Below are 20,077 nucleotides of genomic sequence, written 5' to 3' on the forward strand. Positions count from 1 at the left end.
TCTCTGGGATCCCATCATCAGATCCTGGTTTCCTTATCATGGTACTAAACTTGGGATATCTCCTTTCCAACAAAAATTATCAAAATCGGTACATCCAGTAGAAAGTTATGTGGTATAATACAACGTAGGTCGACGAAAAAAGCGTCAAGTAAAAACGCATTATTAGATATAGCTCGAAAAGTAGTTGTTAGATCTCAAATAATTTTAAATGGGACCAATTGGCACACACCACCTTTCTATTAAAAGAAAATTTGTCGAAATCGCTCCACCCAGTCAAAAGTTCTGATGTAACATACATAAAAAAAAAATACAGTCGAATTGAAAACTTCTCCTTTTTTGGAAGTCGGTTAAAAATTGATATCACATTCAATTCCATTATTTCATTTAACAAAACAAAACTAAGTTATTACTAAAAATTCACAATAGGTACATAGTTCACATAAATTCAAATTACATAATCTATATTAATAAAAATTATAATAATTTCGTCAATTCAATAATTTTCATTAAAAATAAAATAAATTAAAACTAATAAATAAATTTAAACCTAGTCAATAAAAATAAAATCCAATTAAATACATGATAAAAATGCAATTAATACAATAAAATAAAATATCAAAATATACAAATTTAAAACCATAGTCAATAAAACATAATTAAAATCACTTAACTCATAAAAAATGAAATTCGTCGAACTATAAAAGGAAAGTATAATATAAATGTCAAAACAAATAAAACCGATTTCAATTTAATTCGTATGAGACGACTCCAGTTACGATCCTCGTGAACTCGTTCAGTGTGCAACTGAATAAGTCAATTCTGTGGGCCACTATGTTAAGCGTGCGTATAGCTCGTGTTAGCGGGGCGTCACGCAACAAGTTGGTGCGCGCCCGGGGTAGTGCCAGGAGGCTGGGGCGTCGTCTCCGCTGCACCGCGTTGTCCACCGCGCACAGCCTGAGTTCTTTGAGAATAGCTGGATTGTTTGTTTCACCGCGTAGAACCTTCCACATGTAAGTAGCAAGGGAGACTTCGCACCTGGTTTCCAACTTGCTGTACCCCACCATGTCTAAAACGAACAAGGTAGGGTACAGCAACGGATAACCAGGGTATACCCCATATAACTTCCGGTATAGAACTCGAGCAAATTTGTTCTGTATCCGCTCTACCATTGCTTTATATTTGATCTCACTCGGGGCCCACACAACCGAGCTACACTCCAAATGACTCTTCATCAAGGCCTCATACAAGGCCCGGAGAGCTTTGTTGCCCGAAGTTGTCAAAGCCGACCGATTGCCGTAATATGAAGCCAAGATTCCGGTACGCTTTTTTTGCATACCTCGACTATATGTTCCCGAAAGTTGAGATCAGCGGTGAACCGGACACCCAGATCCTTAACCTCGGAGACGCGCTGCAGTGGCTCGCCTTCAATGTGGTACGGGTGATGTCGCGGACATCGCGCGCGGCTGAAAGACAACACGGAGCACTTAGCCACGTTAAAGTATAATTTGTTGTCGTGGCTCCACCTTACAACCCTGTCTATATCCCGCTGCAATTTGATGTGATCCGAGGTGTCGCCCACTTCGCGTACTAATTTCAGGTCGTCAGCAAATAAAAGGCACGTCGACTCATGGATCACCTCCGGTAGATCGTCACTACATAGTATAAAACAAAGTCGCTTTCTCTGTCCCTGCACATGTATGTACGCTTAGATCTTTAAAACTACGCAACGGATTTTGATGCGGTTTTTTTTAATAGATAGATTGATTCAAGAGGAAGGTTTATATGTATAATAACATCCATTAAATAGTGGAGAAATACTGTTATTTTTGAGTTTTCTAATGTTATGTCGTAAATAATTATTTTTTTTTTTTCGCTTAAATTGCAAACGCAGGCTGAACCTTACGAGATTTATCAAAATAATGTACTAAGTATTGTACACATTGAAAAGGTCTACAGAAAACTCCGCGATGGTATATACCTATCTCTTATGGATATCCCACAATAACATTTTTTTGTCATTTACTTTTTACGACAAATAATGGCTAATTTTCGAAGCGATTTTAACCAATACAGCATTAATCTTTAGGGACTATTGTAGTGTCGTAATAAAAGTCTTCTCAGAAGGTGTCGATCGAATATATTTAAACAAAAAATGGTAATATTTATATAAAATAATTAACAATAAAAAGTAAGTATCACAATAGTTGATAAGTTTTTATGACCAATCGCAGATGATTATTGGTTAAGCCTTGCGTCTCTTTCTCGCGCGTGGCTCTCTTTTCCCGCGCGTGCCGCTGTCGATTACTCATGCGCTTCGTCGCGAGTCGGAGGCACGGTAGCGCGGAGCGATATCTATAAATAGATCATACGTTCCCGCTTCTCGCCCTTTTCGGCGGCGATCGGCGCGGCGAACGGATCTCTGACGTGTACTTCACTCGGCGGCGGCGTGATTGTGCTTCGTGAAGATATACATCAAGAATACGTGCGAGTTAGCTTGAAGACTTCTGTGAAGATCTGTGCATGTGATTGCTGGTGCATCCGCTTGCATGGTGTGCTGTGCTATTTTCCAACAGTTCTTTTCAGAGCTAACAATCTTGTTTCACGAACATTAAAACAGCTCTTTTCAGAGCTATGTGCTTTCTGTTTCACGGACACGTCAATGTATCTTGGTAACGGTAATGGTTAAGGTTATGAACGGTGAAGGTATTTTTGAGGTAAAGGTATCGGTAAGGTTAAATGGTAAAGGTATCAGGTAAGTAATCTTGTAGTAGCCTCATTGAATTACTATTACTACTTATGTAATAATAGTTCGATGTGGTAGCCACAAATCCTTATCCAATTAAATACCTTAAATACATTGTTGATTTAATATAGATCTATATGGCCCTTTACATTTTTCAGTAAATGACATAGGCTATAATTTTATTTTATACCCGTGCGAAGCCGGTTGCTAGTATATATATATATTTTAATGTATGTTCGGGGATAACTTCGTCGTTCATGAAAAGTTTTTATAAGTAATTCTTTTTTTGGTGGAAAGGAGATATCCCTGGTATGGTAGCATGATAAAGAAATCAGGATCTGATGATGGGATCCTAGACAAATCGAGGGAAACTCTCGAAAATCCACATAACTTTACATTAACTACATAATACTTAACATAGGTACTACTGGGTGTACTGATTTTGATGATTTTTAACTTAATCGAAAGCCGATGTTTATCATGTCATGGTCATATTTCATCGAGATCTGATTACAACTTTTGGATTAATCTTTGATTATGCGTATTTCTTGACTATTTTTTCGTATACCTACGTTGTATTACTTGTCGATATAATTGAAGTCGGTTTTTTTTTCGTTTGCCTGCAAACACAATTATAAATAATTAATTAACCCAAAATAAAAATAAAAAATAACGATAAATTAAAAATTGATACAAAATACACAATTACAACGCTTCAGCATGTAATATCCCACTACTGGGCATAGGTCCCTTTCCCCATGTAGGAGAAGGAGCTTAATCTACCACCCTGCTCCAATGCGGGTTGGCGGATATATTCCCTACTAAGCGAGTAACGATCGCTATCAGATGTACATGATAACAACCGGGGCCGACGGCTTAACGTGCTCTCCGAGGCACGGTGGGGAGACCCACAAGGACTGCACAAACACCCAGACCACGGCAAAAACCTGTATGGCCAAAACAAATGTTTGTCACGTGCGGGGATCAAACCCGCAACCGCCAGCGCAACATACAATCCATGGCGTAACCGTTGCGTTATTATCGCTATATATTAGCCTATTTAAATTAAAAAAAAAAAAAACGAGTGCAATTAGAAAAAGAAAAAGAAAAAATAATTGATCAGGGACGTGGGGATTTGAACCATGATCTTCTTGGTTGATCCCGACTGGCCGATTTCCCACCGAGCTATTGCAACTAAACTAACAAATGCAAAATTTACCTTCGTATTCTAACGATATTTTTTTCACTCCCTAAAAACAGGGATAAAAAGACATTTTCTGAAAATGAATCCTAGCTAGATAGATTTATCTTCCCCGAAACCCCCTATATACTCGTTGGAGCCGTTCCCGAGATTCAGATTATATATATACAAGAATTGCTCGTTTAATAGTATGAGATAGATATAATACTAGCCAGCTACGCGTTGCTGTGGCTCAGTAATTATAATAAAATATTTGTAAATTCTATATTCAAACGCGCCATCTATAATCTAGAAAGAGAAATACGGCGTCATCTACCGGATATCTGTGCAACTTAGATGCCAAACTGCCATCTATTAGGATTTTATAGAACTAACCAATAAAAAAACACATCAGTCGTTTAATAAACTTTTTTTTTTGGTATCGCAGGAAAATCCCTTTACAAGTGATATCCAGGATGCCCGGGTAGGCATTCCTAGACCGTATGTTGGCCTCAGCACTTGGGGGTGCAATACCGACCAAAAACCCTGCCATGGATGAACGAGTATTGATCAGGGAGCCTTCAGCCGCTTTAATTGGAGGGTCCCGGATCTGCAGGCAACAGAATCCCTCCAGCGTCAGGCTGGCCTCGGTGAAAAGGCCAGACTTCTCCTCCATGGGGACTGTCCGGCTCACCTCTGAACAATCCCGACGACGAGATATCTCTTGACGAGAGAGAGAGATAATGTCTACATCGAGTATTTTCTCGATTACCCTAACATGCGCACTACGAGAGACAAAATTCTCTTCCGAAGACTTCGCCTTGTCGAGTAGAGAAACATTATCAACCATAATCACAACTGAATATCATTCTTATTTCTTATGTCGTAAAGTTGAATTTACAAGGTTATTGACCAATCGTGCCAAACCGGGATGAGCCAACGTTTGTATAATTTCACACGAGTGACACATGTTTTATTTAACAATGTTCTCGGCCTTTTGGCTAAGATAAAAAGTGTATATCTAATTTAAAAAATCTAATATGGAAAATAAAACGGCGTAAGTAAATGAATTTAATTATATATGTAAAACAATATGCTCGTGTTGTGCTTAGAGAATATCTTGTTGCACATTAGATAATTGTAATTCTATCACGCATTGTTTTTTTTTTTTTTAATTTTTAAAATTTTTTGAATTTTTGATTTTTTTTTTTTTTGATTATTGATTTTACTTTTATTCTATTTAATTTTATTTTTACTTATTGATTATGGACTTATACTTTGGTCTGAAATAAAGTATTATTATTATTATTATTTAGAATAAGAAGCAACAGGGCGCAAATACGTTTTTTGTGTCATTATATGGCACACTTCACTCGACTTTTCGCATTTCCCGCTCTTCGTATACCGAAATTATATAATTATAATAGGGAAACGGCATGGTATACAAAAAATAGGCACCCGGTTTTATTTATTTTTTATTTATCGTCTTTCTCGTCGATAATATTGAAAACGAGAAGTTTCTCTTCCTAAAACGACAAAATTCGACAAAATTACGATGTCATGTTAGCTTCCTTAGAGATAAATATCACAGATCACTAAAATTTAATGATTATCTCTTCTATTGACGTAACGAGAAGAGTATCGCGTGCACGCATGTTAGCTACTGTAGACATAGAGAGATAATACGAGAAAAGGGGTAGACAAAATTTTGTCGTGGCGCGCATGCTAGGCCTGCAAGTCCCGTGGTCGGCGACTTCCTCTCTCATCCGCTCGTCATTCTTCTTCTGGGACATTACTGTCTCGCAGAAGGAGACCATCGCCTTCCAGGACTCGTTATCGCTGAGGATCGCGGTGATGACGCTCGGCAGTGACAAGTCCCCTCTGAGGACTGTCGTCAGATCGCGACGCAGCGCCGCCCATCTCGGGCACACCTCGAGGGTGTTCTGGGTAGAGTCCATCGCCGCGCCACAATCGTGACATCCAGTTGCCGGCTCCCTTTAGGCCGTCCGACACAAGTATTCACCAAAGCATAATAAACATTTAATTTGATATAACAAATTTTGAGATCAATAATTGAGATAAAAAACAATACCCTATCTACCAAGTTGGACCACATTACAGATGCTTACACAATTTGATAAAAACTGGTTCGGTAGTTTCGGAGTTTATCGCAAACATACATCGACACGAAATTTTTATATAAACACTAGCTGCCCGGACAGACTTCGTTCTGTCAAAAGTTAAGTTGTTTTATTTTTTTATTTTTCTAGTATTAAAACCTTCCGTGGGTCTTAGGAACATACAAAAAAAACAAAAATTAACCGAATTGGTCGAGCCATTTTCGAGTCAAGATTTTTCATTATTTTATTAATTTTACTTACTTTTGTTGACTTTGGTAAAAGTGGCGTCACTATCTGTCTCACTCACTCATGGCAAACATGTCCACTATGCATCTTTCTCATCATTTTGTCGTAAAATTAAGAAACTACCAAGAGCTTGTGCGAATAAAAAACATTTGAACTGAGTAAAGTGGGTTAACAAAAATCGGGTTACTTGTGGTTTTTATTTTTTACTATTTTTTTTGCATGAAACTAACAAGTATTGTACCATTTTACAATCCTGATTAAATGCGCAAACTTTTAATGGTACTTGCCAAGGCACATAAGTACATTTTTTTTTTAAAGGAGGGCCTTTCAGTCAACAAATTTTGAAAATTTTAAATTCATAGTTCAACAAATAGTCCTAATTCTAGAAAACTTGGGGCAATTGTCTCATTATTTTTTTTTTCATGTATATTAGCAACGGATGGAGCGAAATAAAATTACGAAAAAAGCGAATTAAATTGACGAAATTATTATAGTTTTTATTAATATAGATTATGAAATTTGACTATGTATTGTGAATTTTTAATAATAACTTAGTTTTATTTTGTTAAATGAAATAATGGAATTAAATGTGATGTCAATTTTTATATTTGTATCTTCATATAACATGTATTTAATACGACAACGACACTAACGCATTAGGATAATATCCTGTAATGTTAGATGTATGATGGAATAAATAAATAAAAGGTTATAACCAGCAGGCCTAGCAGGCGCGCCACGACAAAATTTTGTCTACCCCTTTTCTCGTATTAACTTTTTTGACGAGAAAGACGATAAATAAAAAATAAATAAAACCGGGTGCCTATTTTTTGTATACCATGGCGTTTCCCTATTATAATTATATAATTTCGGTATACGAAGAACGGGAAACGCGAAAAGTCGAGTGAAGTGTGCCATATAATGACACAAAAAACGTATTTGCGCCCTGTTGCTTCTTATTCTAAAACAATGCGTGATAGAATTACAATTATCTAATGTGCGACAAGATATTCTCTAAGCACAACACGAGCATATTGTTTTACATATATAATTAAATTCATTTACTTACGCCGTTTTATTTTCCATATTAGATTTTTTAAATTAGATATACACTTTTTATCTTAGCCAAAAGGCCGAGAACATTGTCATAAAAATGTCATTGTCATAAAACATGTGTCACTCCGCACTCGTTTGAAATTAAACAAACGTTGGCTCATCCCGGTTTGGCACGATTGGTCAATAACCTTGTAAATTCAACTTTACGACATAAGAAATAAGAATGATATTCAGTTGTGATTATGGTTGATAATGTTTAATTTTTGAAATTCCTTCTTTAATAAAATTTCATAATCGAACGAATTACAAAGTGTTTTGAATTTTGGAAGTGATAGGCGAAATTTTAAGATTCTTGTATTTCTTGTTTTTTAAATTAGTTTTAATAGTTAGTTAGTGTTGTTAGTTAGTAATATTTAGTTAGTGTTTTTATTAATTGTATATATAGTTTAGATTTCGATTAAAAATAGTGTATAGTTAGTTTGTTTTCTTATTATTTGTTAGGACTTAGATTTAGGTGTACAATTTTTATCTCTTTAGGCATAAAAATATCTTTCAATAAAAAAGTGAGTGAAACATCGGAATCGGTCTACCCAGTGAAAAGTTTTGAGGTAATACATTTAAAAAAAATACACTCGAATTGAGAACCTCCTCCTTTTTTGGAAGTCGATTGATAAAGGGAATTGTTTAGTTTACAATTTACAAAAACAAAATTCGTTTATCCGCATAAACTTAAATAATAGGTTGTTATTTTAAAACAGGTATTGATATCTGTTATTTTTCTATAACAGTAACAGATATAACAGGAAACATGTTTCACATGTTATAACCCACGTCTAATGCTGACAAGTGTCAATTAATACTCGATCAAAGTACTCAATAAAAAATTAAATATAATAAAACGTAGTGTAAATTTAAAATGATACCAGTGTTGCATTATAAAAAAAAATGGTATATTGTTTTTGTAAGGGCAGCACAAGTTTCTCTACTCGACAAGGCGAAGTCTTCGGAAGAGAATTTTGTCTCTCGTAGTGCGCATGTTAGGGTAATCGAGAAAATACTCGATATAGACATTATCTCTCTCTCGCGTCAAGAGATATCTCGTTGTACGCATGCTAGGCCTGCAGGGGTGTGAAACTCGCCTACATTATCGTAATTCAGAAATAGTCATACAAACTAACGTCATCTCTTGGACGAGGAGGGTGAGTTCGGGGTGATATATTAATGTGTCGAAAATAGATGGCAGTAGCAGCATTAGAGTCGAGAATTTTTGCAAACATAATTAATTTAAATAATCATTCAAACATGATTTGTATGATTCATAGGTATAAAAAGATATATTATAAAATATAAATGTATTTTAATTTATCTCCAATATTTTTCGCCGTGGCAATATTATTGAGGCCCATCGTTCGTTAGTCGGCCATGTTTGAATTTTGAATTACTCCTCGTTTTTCTGACCTACTCCACCCCAACCTGCAAATTAATGATACTTGTAATAAAAAAAATACTAATCCATAGATTTTCAATAGCTCAATTCAACTACGTTGTCCTTTTAAATTGCTCACCTTAAACTATTTAATTAAAAATCAATAAAATCGTTGAAAAAAAAATATTTATCAATATTTTCAAACTCCTATATCTTTTGATGTATACAATATTTTAAATTGCTCAAAGTGTTAAAGAACTGCTCAAGTTACATTTATAATTGCTCAAGTACAGTTTGAAACAGCTTCACTTCTCTTAATTTTTAAATAAATATTTAAATAGTTCGAACAAATTTAACGTTTATATCATAAGCCAGGTGAGCGCTGCTGATACGCAGGCATATCCTATCCGCCAAACGGGGGATGCGCCCAGTAGAAGATACAGCAACTTCTGTGGGTTAATATTTATAATATTTCCTACCTGCTTTTACCTGAATTAACTGAAACAATAACATGGATTATTCACTAATATTGTAAAGAAATAATGAGCAAATATGGAGTGTTGGAATGTGACCTAATAGAAGTATTTACAGCATTTTTTTTGTTTCATACAATCCTGTCACTTCTGCAGAAGCTGAAAGACCATTTAGCGAATTAAAAATTATAAAAAACTATGTGAGGAAAACTATGGGCCAAGCTTAATAATCGTATTTTGAGTTATTTGTATTTTTAATGTTTAAATTTGTAAAGAGCTCCTTAATGTCGCATCAACACTTATTCGCAGTCTTTAGTTTATAAAGTTAATTAGGTACTTTTGCTAAAGGCCTATTCTCCATTTTTCTGTTGAAGTCTTATTGTAACTTATTACTTAATATAGTTTATAACCTTATATACTCTTTGGTTATAACTTATATTATTAGTATAATATAACGTATTCACCTGTGTGGTTACGACAGTAAAGAATATAGCCTCCCCCTTTCTTCCTTTGGGTATCGTAAGAGGCGACTAAGGAATAACACAGTTCCACTCCACCTTGGAACTTAAAAAGGCGACCGATGGCGGGATAACCATCTAACTGCTGGCTTTGAAATACACAGGTCGAAGACGGGCAGCGGCGTCTTTGGTGTGACATAGCCAGCTCTGCGGTCACCAACCCGCATGCCCAACGTGTTGACTATGGGCACACATAATTTGTGGAGGCATATGTCCAGCAGTGGACTGCGATAGGCTGAAGTGTGAATATAACGTATTATTAGTTTATTTAGCAAAATAAACTATATCCACAACTGCTAAAACCGACCCTTAGAAAGTTAGAATTTTTAATTTTTTAATGGGATACCATTTCTAATTTATTAGAAACTACCATTATTAAAAAGTTTTGTAGCAAAAAAATTGAATAAACAATATAAAGAAAAATTTCAGAGGAAATTATTATAATTTAATAACATCTGCGATATTAGGTTATGCTGGCAACACACACACTATCGAATTCTGGGAATACTGAAATTATCAGAAACTGGAAATGCAAAGCTGTGGTTCGTTAGTAAAATAAACATGTCCAAACATGATCCAAACATGTCGAGTAAAGTTGTCGTTCATGTTTCAGTATTAAAGATTGAGACTACTTTCAAGACGTACTCTTTAATTCGTTGTTCTTCTCCTGACTCTTGTTCGAGCTATTAAAACATATTGAAAACTGTTCAGTGGTATGAGTTAATTCAGTTTATTTGGTTGAACATACTGATGAATTAATGATAATGTGATTATAATTAGTTTGAAATATTTAACTATATATTCAGTGCATAATAATTAAGTGCAATGATATAGTCAATTTTACTATATTCTTATATCATTATATAGTATAATTTTTTAGTCAATAATATTTTTTTGTCGTTTAGGACATGGAGCGGAAATTCAACGAAAACGGTATTTTCACCGGGATTGCAGATTCGTTTTGCCTTACTTGCAAGAAGTATCTCAAGTTAAATCAAGTAAGCGAGCATATTATTGAACCCGATCATCAGAAGTCCTTTCAGTCTTCGGATTATGTTGTTAAATATAAAGAAGATAGCATCAGAAAGGTAACTATAATCTAATTGTTACGTTATGTTGAGTATTTATAAACTGATACTAATAATTTTAATACGGTGGTTGAAGGAACTACCTAAGTATATAACTTATTGTTCTTTATTGTTGAAGTATTCATTACGTTTTAACGTTAAAAACATGTATGTGACTTGTTTAATTTAAATTGTGTTAATAACATTTGAGAGAATATTAAAACCAACAAAGTTATCAACAATTGCCGTGCATTTTGAAGTACCTATCTTGCAACTTTTGTCCTCTCTTTATAACGTTGTCGATGATGAACGTTGTTATGAGCATTGTTAATTCGCACAACACATTTAGGTACAAGTATTTATTGTAAATAAATAAATAAATTGCGATCGAATGGCGAGCAATGGCTAGTCGTGCAAGTGGTGTGACCGTTGCTCCAACGCGTGCGCTGCATTCTTGAAAAAGACATGCTTTATGTATACTTATGAATAGTAGAAGTTAAAGTACCTATGTATTGGATTTTAAATTACAAATTAAAGTTTTTTAACTACATCACCGCACCGAACGCGGCACTGGCTCTATGTTATGGGTATTCGCTATTATATACGTTTAACGGATAAAATACAATAATCTCCCGTCAGACGTGTATATTGTATGATGTACCTAGTACATACTTCTAAGCTCAACCGCGATAACCGCTCTGGTGTAGTGTTTCGTGTAGGCGCCTAAAACGGGCAGTCGGGTGTTCGATTCCCGCTCGGGATGGATACCTGATAGCTATAGTTACTTAAATTAGATAATATATCTGTCAACCTGTAAGTGAGCAGTCTTGTGGATTAAGCTCCAACCTTTCTCATATTTGGAAAATGATGTCTATACCTAGTAATGAGATGTAACAAACTGAATCAATTTAACTAAACTTCGAGAAATATTTCATAACAGTTGGTGAATTTTCATGATTCACCACCCTATTGTAGTGACACAGTACTTCTGTAATATATGTAATATAATAAACTACCTGTACCCTGCACTCATTCAGTCTGTCAGTCAGTCTGCTCAGCCTATTGCAGTCCACTGCTGGACATAGGCCTCCCCAAGTTCGCGCCAGACATCCCGGTTTTCTGCTATCCTCATCTAGTCTACACCGGCAATCCTACATAGATCGTCGGTCCAACGGGCCGAAGGACGTCCCACACTGCACTCATTGCTACGCAAATTTTTTTGGAACGAAGTTCCTTACGGCAGGCCTAAAATTTGCCTGGGCGAGCGAAATGAAAAAAATGTGATACTAAAACCGTAAGAAAAATATATAACGGAAGTGACGTAATATCAGTCACACGACTGTATAATATGACGTTTGTAAAACTAAAATATTACTAGTAAACTTTCTTTAAATGCACTGTTTAGTCTTATATTATAGATTAAATTACTTAGTGGTAACTTAGTGGTAAATTGGTAATGGTTGGTACTAGTGGTAAATTAGTAAGTAACACCACCAAGTGGTGCCTGTGACTTCGTCAGCGTAGAATTTAACAAAACAGTTATTGTTCAGTTTGCAAAGTTATAAAATATATAAATTTCTAAAATAGAAGTCACCTAAGTTACTCCTCATTACAAAATCCTGTCAAAATCGGTCCAGCCGTTTCAGAGATTTACCGGAACAAACAGACAGACAGACAAAAAATGTTATTTTGGTATATGTACCATGTATAATATTACAAACAGACACTCCAATTTTATTTATTTCTATAGATTTCTATTTTTTGCATTCCATAAAAAAATGGGCTCAAAAGGTTACTTCTATTTATTAATGATAAACATACTTATTTTACAGGTGGAAGTGGGATATTATTGTGAAATGTGCAATGTTATGATGCAGAACTTAGCACGAGTTGGTATTCATATCTATGAAAAGACTCACGTGGACAATAAAATCAAGCAACAACTAAAAGAGTCCGATGCTGGTGTTATAGTATTTGATGACATTTTGATAGAAAATAATGCTTGGAATGGCATGGCCAATGGTTCCTGTTTCTTATGTAATGTGGATTACACAAATGCAGATAATCATAGAAATGAGCCAGCCCACATATTGAAACTTATCCAAAGTAAATTTGAATTGCTCGAGGATAAATTTATATATAGAAAGGTAAGTTTGGATTCGCAGGCTACCATCGTCAACATATTTGAATTATTTTTTTAAATCATATGTGGTAATCCTACTAGGAATAGTTGATTTAATTTAGAATTTCAATTACCTTTTTGATACTTCTTCCTAGTAGAACTCTCCTTTCTCTATAGATGTAGTCCTATATGAGCAACGAAATGAGATAATGTACATTCGGGCACAATGCGACAAAACACTTTTGTAATATATGTTATTGGTGTAGAATTAATTTAACTTTGTTTAAATTGACTGATTGATTGATGGCCTTTTCTGCAACAAGACTGCCTTTTGTACATATTTCTAATGATTCTTGTTAATTTTACTTATTTTTCCTGGTACCTTTACAATAGTGTTATTATTATATTGGTTGCTGTTTGCTGGTTGTGTTTAAAAAAAAAATACCAAGAAGTTTTTACATTTAGTAATCTTCATCATTCAGGACTTGTTTACCATTAATTTGAAATGTTGTAAGCTTTAGTTGCAATTCTGATATTCCAATTATATGGTTTATTTTAGACTTATAAAAAAATTAAAAAAAAATTCAGTCTTATTTTTACAATACAATGTTTGCTTCTATTTATTGTCAATAAGAAACTAGCTCTTTATACTATAAATTAATTAATGCCATGTTCATTTATAGATTGATGATGATTCTATCAACTGTCTGATTTGTAATACAATATTTATGCAAATATTTAAAGAAACTCACACAAATGAGTTAGAACACCAAAAGAATTACGTAAAATGTCAAATGACTAAAGAGAATAAAACAACAACAGGTAATTACCATAACAACAACAACATTGATAAGGACATAAAAGGAAGTGTCACTTCTAATGATGCTGTGGCAGAATCAATAGATAATAAAAATGATCCAGTCAAAAGTGAAGAACTTACAAGTGATACATCTAAAACCCAAATTGTTGTATTTAATAAAAATGTTGTTGAAGAAACAGAAAATAAAAATGAAGATGAACTACTACCGCCTGCCGAGGCTATTAAAAGGGCGATGAAATTTGCTAAAGACAATGGCTTAAAATACAAAAGATATAGCACCTATTGTAATCTGTGTGATGTACAAATGTCCTCTTCTTTAAAAATGCTGAAGGAGCATGTTGCTGAATCATCACATAAAGAGAAAGCTGGAAATAAAATAACCAGAAAAATTAATAAAGTACCCCTGATTCATTTTGTTAAAAGCTGTACACTCAATAATAGTTTAGTGGACGAGATAGTCCTCAATGATGAAATTTGTGTAGACCAATTCAGTTTTCTTTTACTCAGCATACATAACGGTGTTCTAAAATGTCAAGCTTGTGAAGTTTCCTTATTGAACATTGAAGATACTGTTAAACATATAGGAAATGAAAAACATATGAAAACTACGGGTATGATGAATGTTGTTACTGATTTTGAATCGGAATTTGTGAGAGAGGTAATTATTCATCTTTTTGGTATTATTCCTTATATCATATTGTTAACCTTCAAAGTGTTTGCTTGGATAAACCCTCTAATCTACGGACCTTATAGTTGGGGTTAAAAATTCTTTTAATGTTGATTAGCCTATTAATCGAGGAAGGCTGCTTTAGGCGACTACTCGCACCACTACACCAGAGCAGTTTACAATATTCCATTAATATAACAGTTAATATAAATTAGCTAGTTAATGTAATTTTACGTACATAATGTAGCAGCTGAAATAATATCTTTACTGTATATACTAATAACATAACAACATAATGATACACTTTATTGTACACCAAAACAGAAATAATACATATTATGGACTTAAACAGAGTATCATCAGGCACAAAGGGCGGCCTAAAAAGCGATCTCTTTCAGGCAACCTAGGGGCAGAGGAGATGGTATTGTGTCAGTGTAGGTGTACAAATTGAGACATAAACGTTTGAATATATTTACTTATTTACATACATACATACACACATAAACAGATTCATAAATACATACATATATACATAAATACAAATATACATAAACATACATACAAACATACATACATACATACGTATATATATATAATTTATTTTTGTATTTGTATTTGTATTTGTGTTGGGCTCGATTTTCCGCATTTAGACGCAAAGGTGGTCCATTATGCGTGAAAAGTGGGCTGACTAGTTCAGCCAGCCCAGCTCCTTCCAGAAGCTCAGAAGCCTCCTGGGGCGTTCACAGGCTTCTCGGAGCGTCCTTATATCCTTAAGGATGGTAGCCCGGTGTGCGGCCACTCCCTCGCATTCCAGGATTACGTGGGCGGCTGTTTCTTCAGCAGCCAGACAGCCCCTGCAAAGAGGGCTGTCTGTTGCATTCATGATGAATAGTTGGTGGTTGAGTGCCATGTGGCCGGTAATCGTGCCAACAACTATTCTGATGTCCAGGCGGTTGAGACTGAGCAGTCGGCACGCTAGGTGCGGTGATACTTCCGTGAGTATCAATTTGGACTGTCTACAGCCGGTTTGGTTTGCCCAAAGGGCATTGTGATTTGCACGTGTACGTTGCCTTACCCACGAGCGCAGTTGTCCAAAAGGTAGCGGCAATAGGATGGTTGGGCCGGCAACCTTTGTACTGGACCCCTGTCTTGCAAGCTCGTCGGCAGCATCGTTTCCGTGCGATCCACTATGTCCTTTTATCCACTGGAGGATTACCTCATTGTGTGAGGCTAATACTTCCAGGGTTTGATGACATTCGTATATAAGACTAGAGTTAGTCGAACTGCTCTCTAGCGCTTTAAGTACGGCCATGCTGTCCGACAGAATACGGATATTGCATTCCCTAATGCCTTTTGACAGGACGGCGGTGGCTGCATGGGTTATCGCAACACACTCACATTGAAAGATGGAGCTGTGTTGGCCCAGCGTTAGTGATAAGTTGATATTGAGGTCTTGTGAGTACACTCCGGCACCGGTGCCAGACCCCATTTTGGAGCCATCCGTGTAGATGCGGACCTCGCGTATGCCGGATTGGTCTCTTTCAGCCTCAAACGGTTGTATATGGTACTTTCTTTCGAAAATATGTTGTTTGGGAATCCTATCACAAGGAGCAGCAAGTAGTGGCTCATAGCTCACAAGGTTGCTCCAAAGTCTATTGTGTGGACCCTCCTGGTTGCACCACAAGCCCAAGTGTTTCAGCCTGATAGCTGACATAGCCGCCTCCTGTTGTATGAACAAGTCAAGCGGTGCCAGGTCAAGCATAACCTCAAGAGCTGCTGTGGGGGCGGTACGCATACAGCCAGTGATTGCAGAGCATGCTATTCTCTGAAACCGCTGGAGTTTGTTTCTAACGGTTGTAAGTTCTGTTCTCTGCCACCAGATTACCGCACCGTAGGTGATTATAGGCCTGACAATTGTTTTGTAAAGCCATAGAGTAATTTTAGGTGATATGCCCCAGCTTTTGCCGAGGAGCCTTTTGCATTGGCAGAGGATTATGCTGGCTTTGTTGATTTTTGAGTCTAAATGCCTGTTCCAAAGAAGCTTACTATCTAGGATTACTCCAAGATATTTGACCTCCTTGGTTAGGGCAAGACTGGTGCCAAATAATTTAGGGAGTTTAAGGTTTCCTAAATTCCGTTTATTTGTGAACATCACAAGTTCCGTCTTTGCGGGGTTCACTGTTAGTTCGTGGTCCGTACACCACTGTTCAACGACTTTTAGTGCGGCCCTCATTTGGTCGCAGACTGTCCTCTCAGATGGTCCACTGATGAGTACAGTTAAGTCGTCTGCATAGCCCACTGTTAGAAATCTGCGGTCGTTGAGCAAGGTGATCAGTTCGTCGATCACTATGTTCCACAGAAGTGGGGAAAGGACCCCCCCCTGCGGACACCCCCTCGCTACAACGCCTCTAGTTATTTCATTCACAGTGAATTGGATAGCCCTGTACTTCAGCATGCTGTCAATCCACCCGGCAATCGTGTTATTGACTCCATGCTTGGTCAGGGCACGGCTTATGCTGGTGAACTTAGTTTTATCAAAGGCCCCTTCAATATCAATAAAGGCGCCTAAGGTTGATATTTTGTGATGGAGATTGCCCTCTATATAGGATATAACCTTGTGTAGGGCAGAGTCCGTTGATTTGCCCATTGAGTAGGCATGTTGGTTGGGATTCAGGGGTTGCTCAACCAGAGTTGTGCTCCTCAGCTCCCGATCTATTAGCCTTTCCAAAACTTTCAATAGAAAGGAGGTAAGGCTAATAGGTCTGAATGATTTTGGTTGTGAGTAGTCTCCTTTGCCGGGTTTAGGTATGAAGACTACCTTAACTTCCCTCCATAACTTTGGAGTGTAGCAATAAGCTAAGCAACTCCTATATATGGAGACAAGGTGGTCGATAAGTTTCCTATCACTCCATCTTAGCAGACCTGGAAACACCTTATCCAGTCCTGCCGACTTGTATGGTAAGAAACTGTTGATGGCCCATTTTACTTTGTCATGTGTGACAATTTTCTTGGCGGTGATCCAGTCCACCATTACAGGTGTCTTCTTTGGCTCTTCCTCCCATGCCGCAATTCTTTCGATTTGGCATCCTGGGAAGTGTGTAGTTATTAACAGTTCTGAAGTTTCCAGATCCGTTTTGGTGTATGTTCCATCCGGTTTTTTCAGGTTACCCAGGTTGTGCACCGGTTCGCTGCACAATATATTCTTAACTCTGTTCGCCTGATTGTTCGTTTCTATGTTGGTACAAAAGCGCCTCCAGCACTCCTTCTTCCTTATTCTGATGCGCCTTTTGTAGTGATATTGGGCCTGCTTGTAGGCATCCCAGTGGTGTTCTAGACGAGTATTCTTTGCTCTGTTGAACAACTTCCTCACCCTGCGTCGTAGCTTTTCGAGCTCCGGTCCCCACCAGTGCCCTTTGCAGAACTGTCGCGCTCTAGGTGATGAAAGTGGGCATGTTTGTTCAAAGCTGGTGATTAGGCAGTCAGTTATCTGGTTGATATGATTATCAATGTCCTCCGTGCCTTCATGGTTATCGGGTAATTCGACGCCTTTGAGTTTCTCCGCTGTCAGAAGCTCATACCTGCCGCGGTCCATCCTCCGAGGGTTACGGCGGGGTGCAGGTGACGTCAGCGTGACTTCTAGGTTGTATTTGATCCACCGGTGATCAGAGCACGACACGTCGTCAGACACATGCCAATCTGAAATATATTCGGACACATGCTCTGTCGCCAGAGTTAGATCAATGATGGTTTGGGATCTCGAAGTTACAAAAGTTGGTTCCGATCCTTTATTAATTACATTAAGCTTAGTTGCGAGTAGAAAAGAAACAAAATCCTCACCTCGCTGGTTGTTGTCCTTGCTGCCCCATAGCGCATGGTGCGCATTGGAGTCAGCGGATATGATGAGCTCCAGACCCTGGCGCTCGCAGTACTCAGCAAGCGCGGCCAGCTCCGGAGTAAGTAGTAGTAGTATATATAATTTACTAATATTACTATATTTTGTCCTTTAAACAATAAAAATGGTCAGAATTGCCTGGGATCTTACACTATAAGAAGTATAAGATGATAGATCTGTCCTGTATAAGCAAGTTATTATACTCTTTGGATCTGTCTACTATTACAATGTACTCTGTGGTCAGATACAACGCTCCACGCACTTGAAATAAGCCAATTGCCTCTTTCTAAAGAGCCATGTGCATAATTTATTACTGGGTACTGTAATCACAAATGGTACCAATCACAGTCTTATACATAGGTCAGAATACGTTAAGCCCAATTTTAATGGTGAGAGATTAGTATGGTAAAGTCATAACTTTTCGTTCGCTTCAACACTGCTATACTTCACTGCTATTGCTGTGTACGGTCACGCTAGCGACGCTTCATTGTAATTGATTATATTCAGTGACGTTCGTCATTGTAATTGGTTATATTGTAGAACATAAATGCGTGACGTGTCATAGAAAAAGAGACAGAATGCTATTCTGTCTTCATTGCACAGCACACTAAGCGATCGCCATGCCTCTGGTGGCTTTTAACCATTAAGCCGACGTATCCCCATCACTTCAGTTTCCCGACATGTGTATAAGATAAAAAATTTTTTGGAGTTTATGGCCTGGTATCTAGACCTTTAGGCCAAGTGTATAAGATAACCTAAATGGGAATATTGCCAGATCATACAACGTCACGTTACGACATCTTGGATAGGAGCAAGAATAATAATGTTGCAAACACTGAAAAACCTTTTTTTTATAGTATAAATATGGAAAATTATGATATTAATGATGCAACCGAAGCCCGCTGTTAGTAGATGTATAAGGAAATGTTTTGTTGTGTTATAGGTAAGACCCCGAGTATATCATTGTGGTTACTGCAATATTATTGAAGCGAGCTTGAATAGCATAAAAAACCATTTGAAATCAACCAATCATCTTTCTCAAAAAAAGAAAGCCCAAATCCGTTGTCAAAGTCATCTGCATGATTCTGGCAAAGATACGAGAAGAATGAAGTTCACCGGTTTTACGGGAATAATGTTTAATTTACCAATTTTCCAATAAATTAAAATATAACGTTATATAGTGTATGACTTTGTTTAAAATTTTAACTACTTATAATAAAGAAAATACCCTTTTTCTAATTTCTGATATTATAACATTAATCAATATTAACATGGTTATATTTGTGTTGACATTTGAGGGACGATAATTTGATTTTTTTGTTTTTTATTTTTTTGATATTTTTTATATGCTTATGTTGATAATAGTACTTATAAGTTACAAATTAATGTTACGCTTTAAAATGCATGTATACTCTACAACACCAAATTCAAATTTATTATGTATTTCTATATATAAAATAAAAATTATATATAAGAGAATTCTTTTATTTCACTCTTTTCTAGATTATTATAATATGTACATAGAAATGAAATACGGAATAAATATAAATATAACATTGCCTATACACATCACTATAGATACATAATATATATTTGCAAAAGAGCTTGCAGCACCAAGCTGGACAGTTATCGGGCTTAGCCTGCATGAATAGATGCGGGGAATCCATAAGCTGCCTCCAGGTCTTACAGGAAGTTCAAACACATTCACAGAATTGACGAGATTGGGCTTTCTAACTGAAACCCGCGC

The 20,077-nt window shown here is 36.5% G+C and overlaps 1 protein-coding gene across 1 annotated transcript; it reads left to right on the forward strand.

Moving 5' to 3' along the window:
• Positions 1-1,300: 1,300 nt before the first annotated feature.
• LOC123664953 lies at positions 1,301-19,809 on the forward strand. Its single transcript, XM_045599319.1, has 5 exons — positions 1,301-1,498; positions 10,668-10,850; positions 12,662-12,976; positions 13,635-14,429; positions 19,274-19,809. Exons 1-5 carry the CDS (start codon positions 1,301-1,303, stop codon positions 19,487-19,489), a joined length of 1,707 nt encoding a protein of 568 aa, XP_045455275.1. The 3' UTR covers positions 19,490-19,809.
• The last annotated feature ends 268 nt before the right edge of the window (positions 19,810-20,077 follow it).

Source organism: Melitaea cinxia, chromosome 23, assembly GCF_905220565.1.
Source record: "Melitaea cinxia chromosome 23, ilMelCinx1.1, whole genome shotgun sequence".
Lineage (NCBI taxonomy): Eukaryota > Metazoa > Arthropoda > Insecta > Lepidoptera > Nymphalidae > Melitaea > Melitaea cinxia.

Bases quoted from the DNA above. Each gene is read 5' to 3' on its own strand.
- LOC123664953 (XM_045599319.1), top strand. From the start codon at position 1,301: ATGAAGCCAAGATTCCGGTACGCTTTTTTTGCATACCTCGACTATATG. The intron at 12,977-13,634 runs GTAAGTTTGGAT...GTTCATTTATAG, and splicing joins ATAAATTTATATATAGAAAG to ATTGATGATGATTCTATCAA. The intron at 14,430-19,273 runs GTAATTATTCAT...GTTGTGTTATAG, and splicing joins AATCGGAATTTGTGAGAGAG to GTAAGACCCCGAGTATATCA.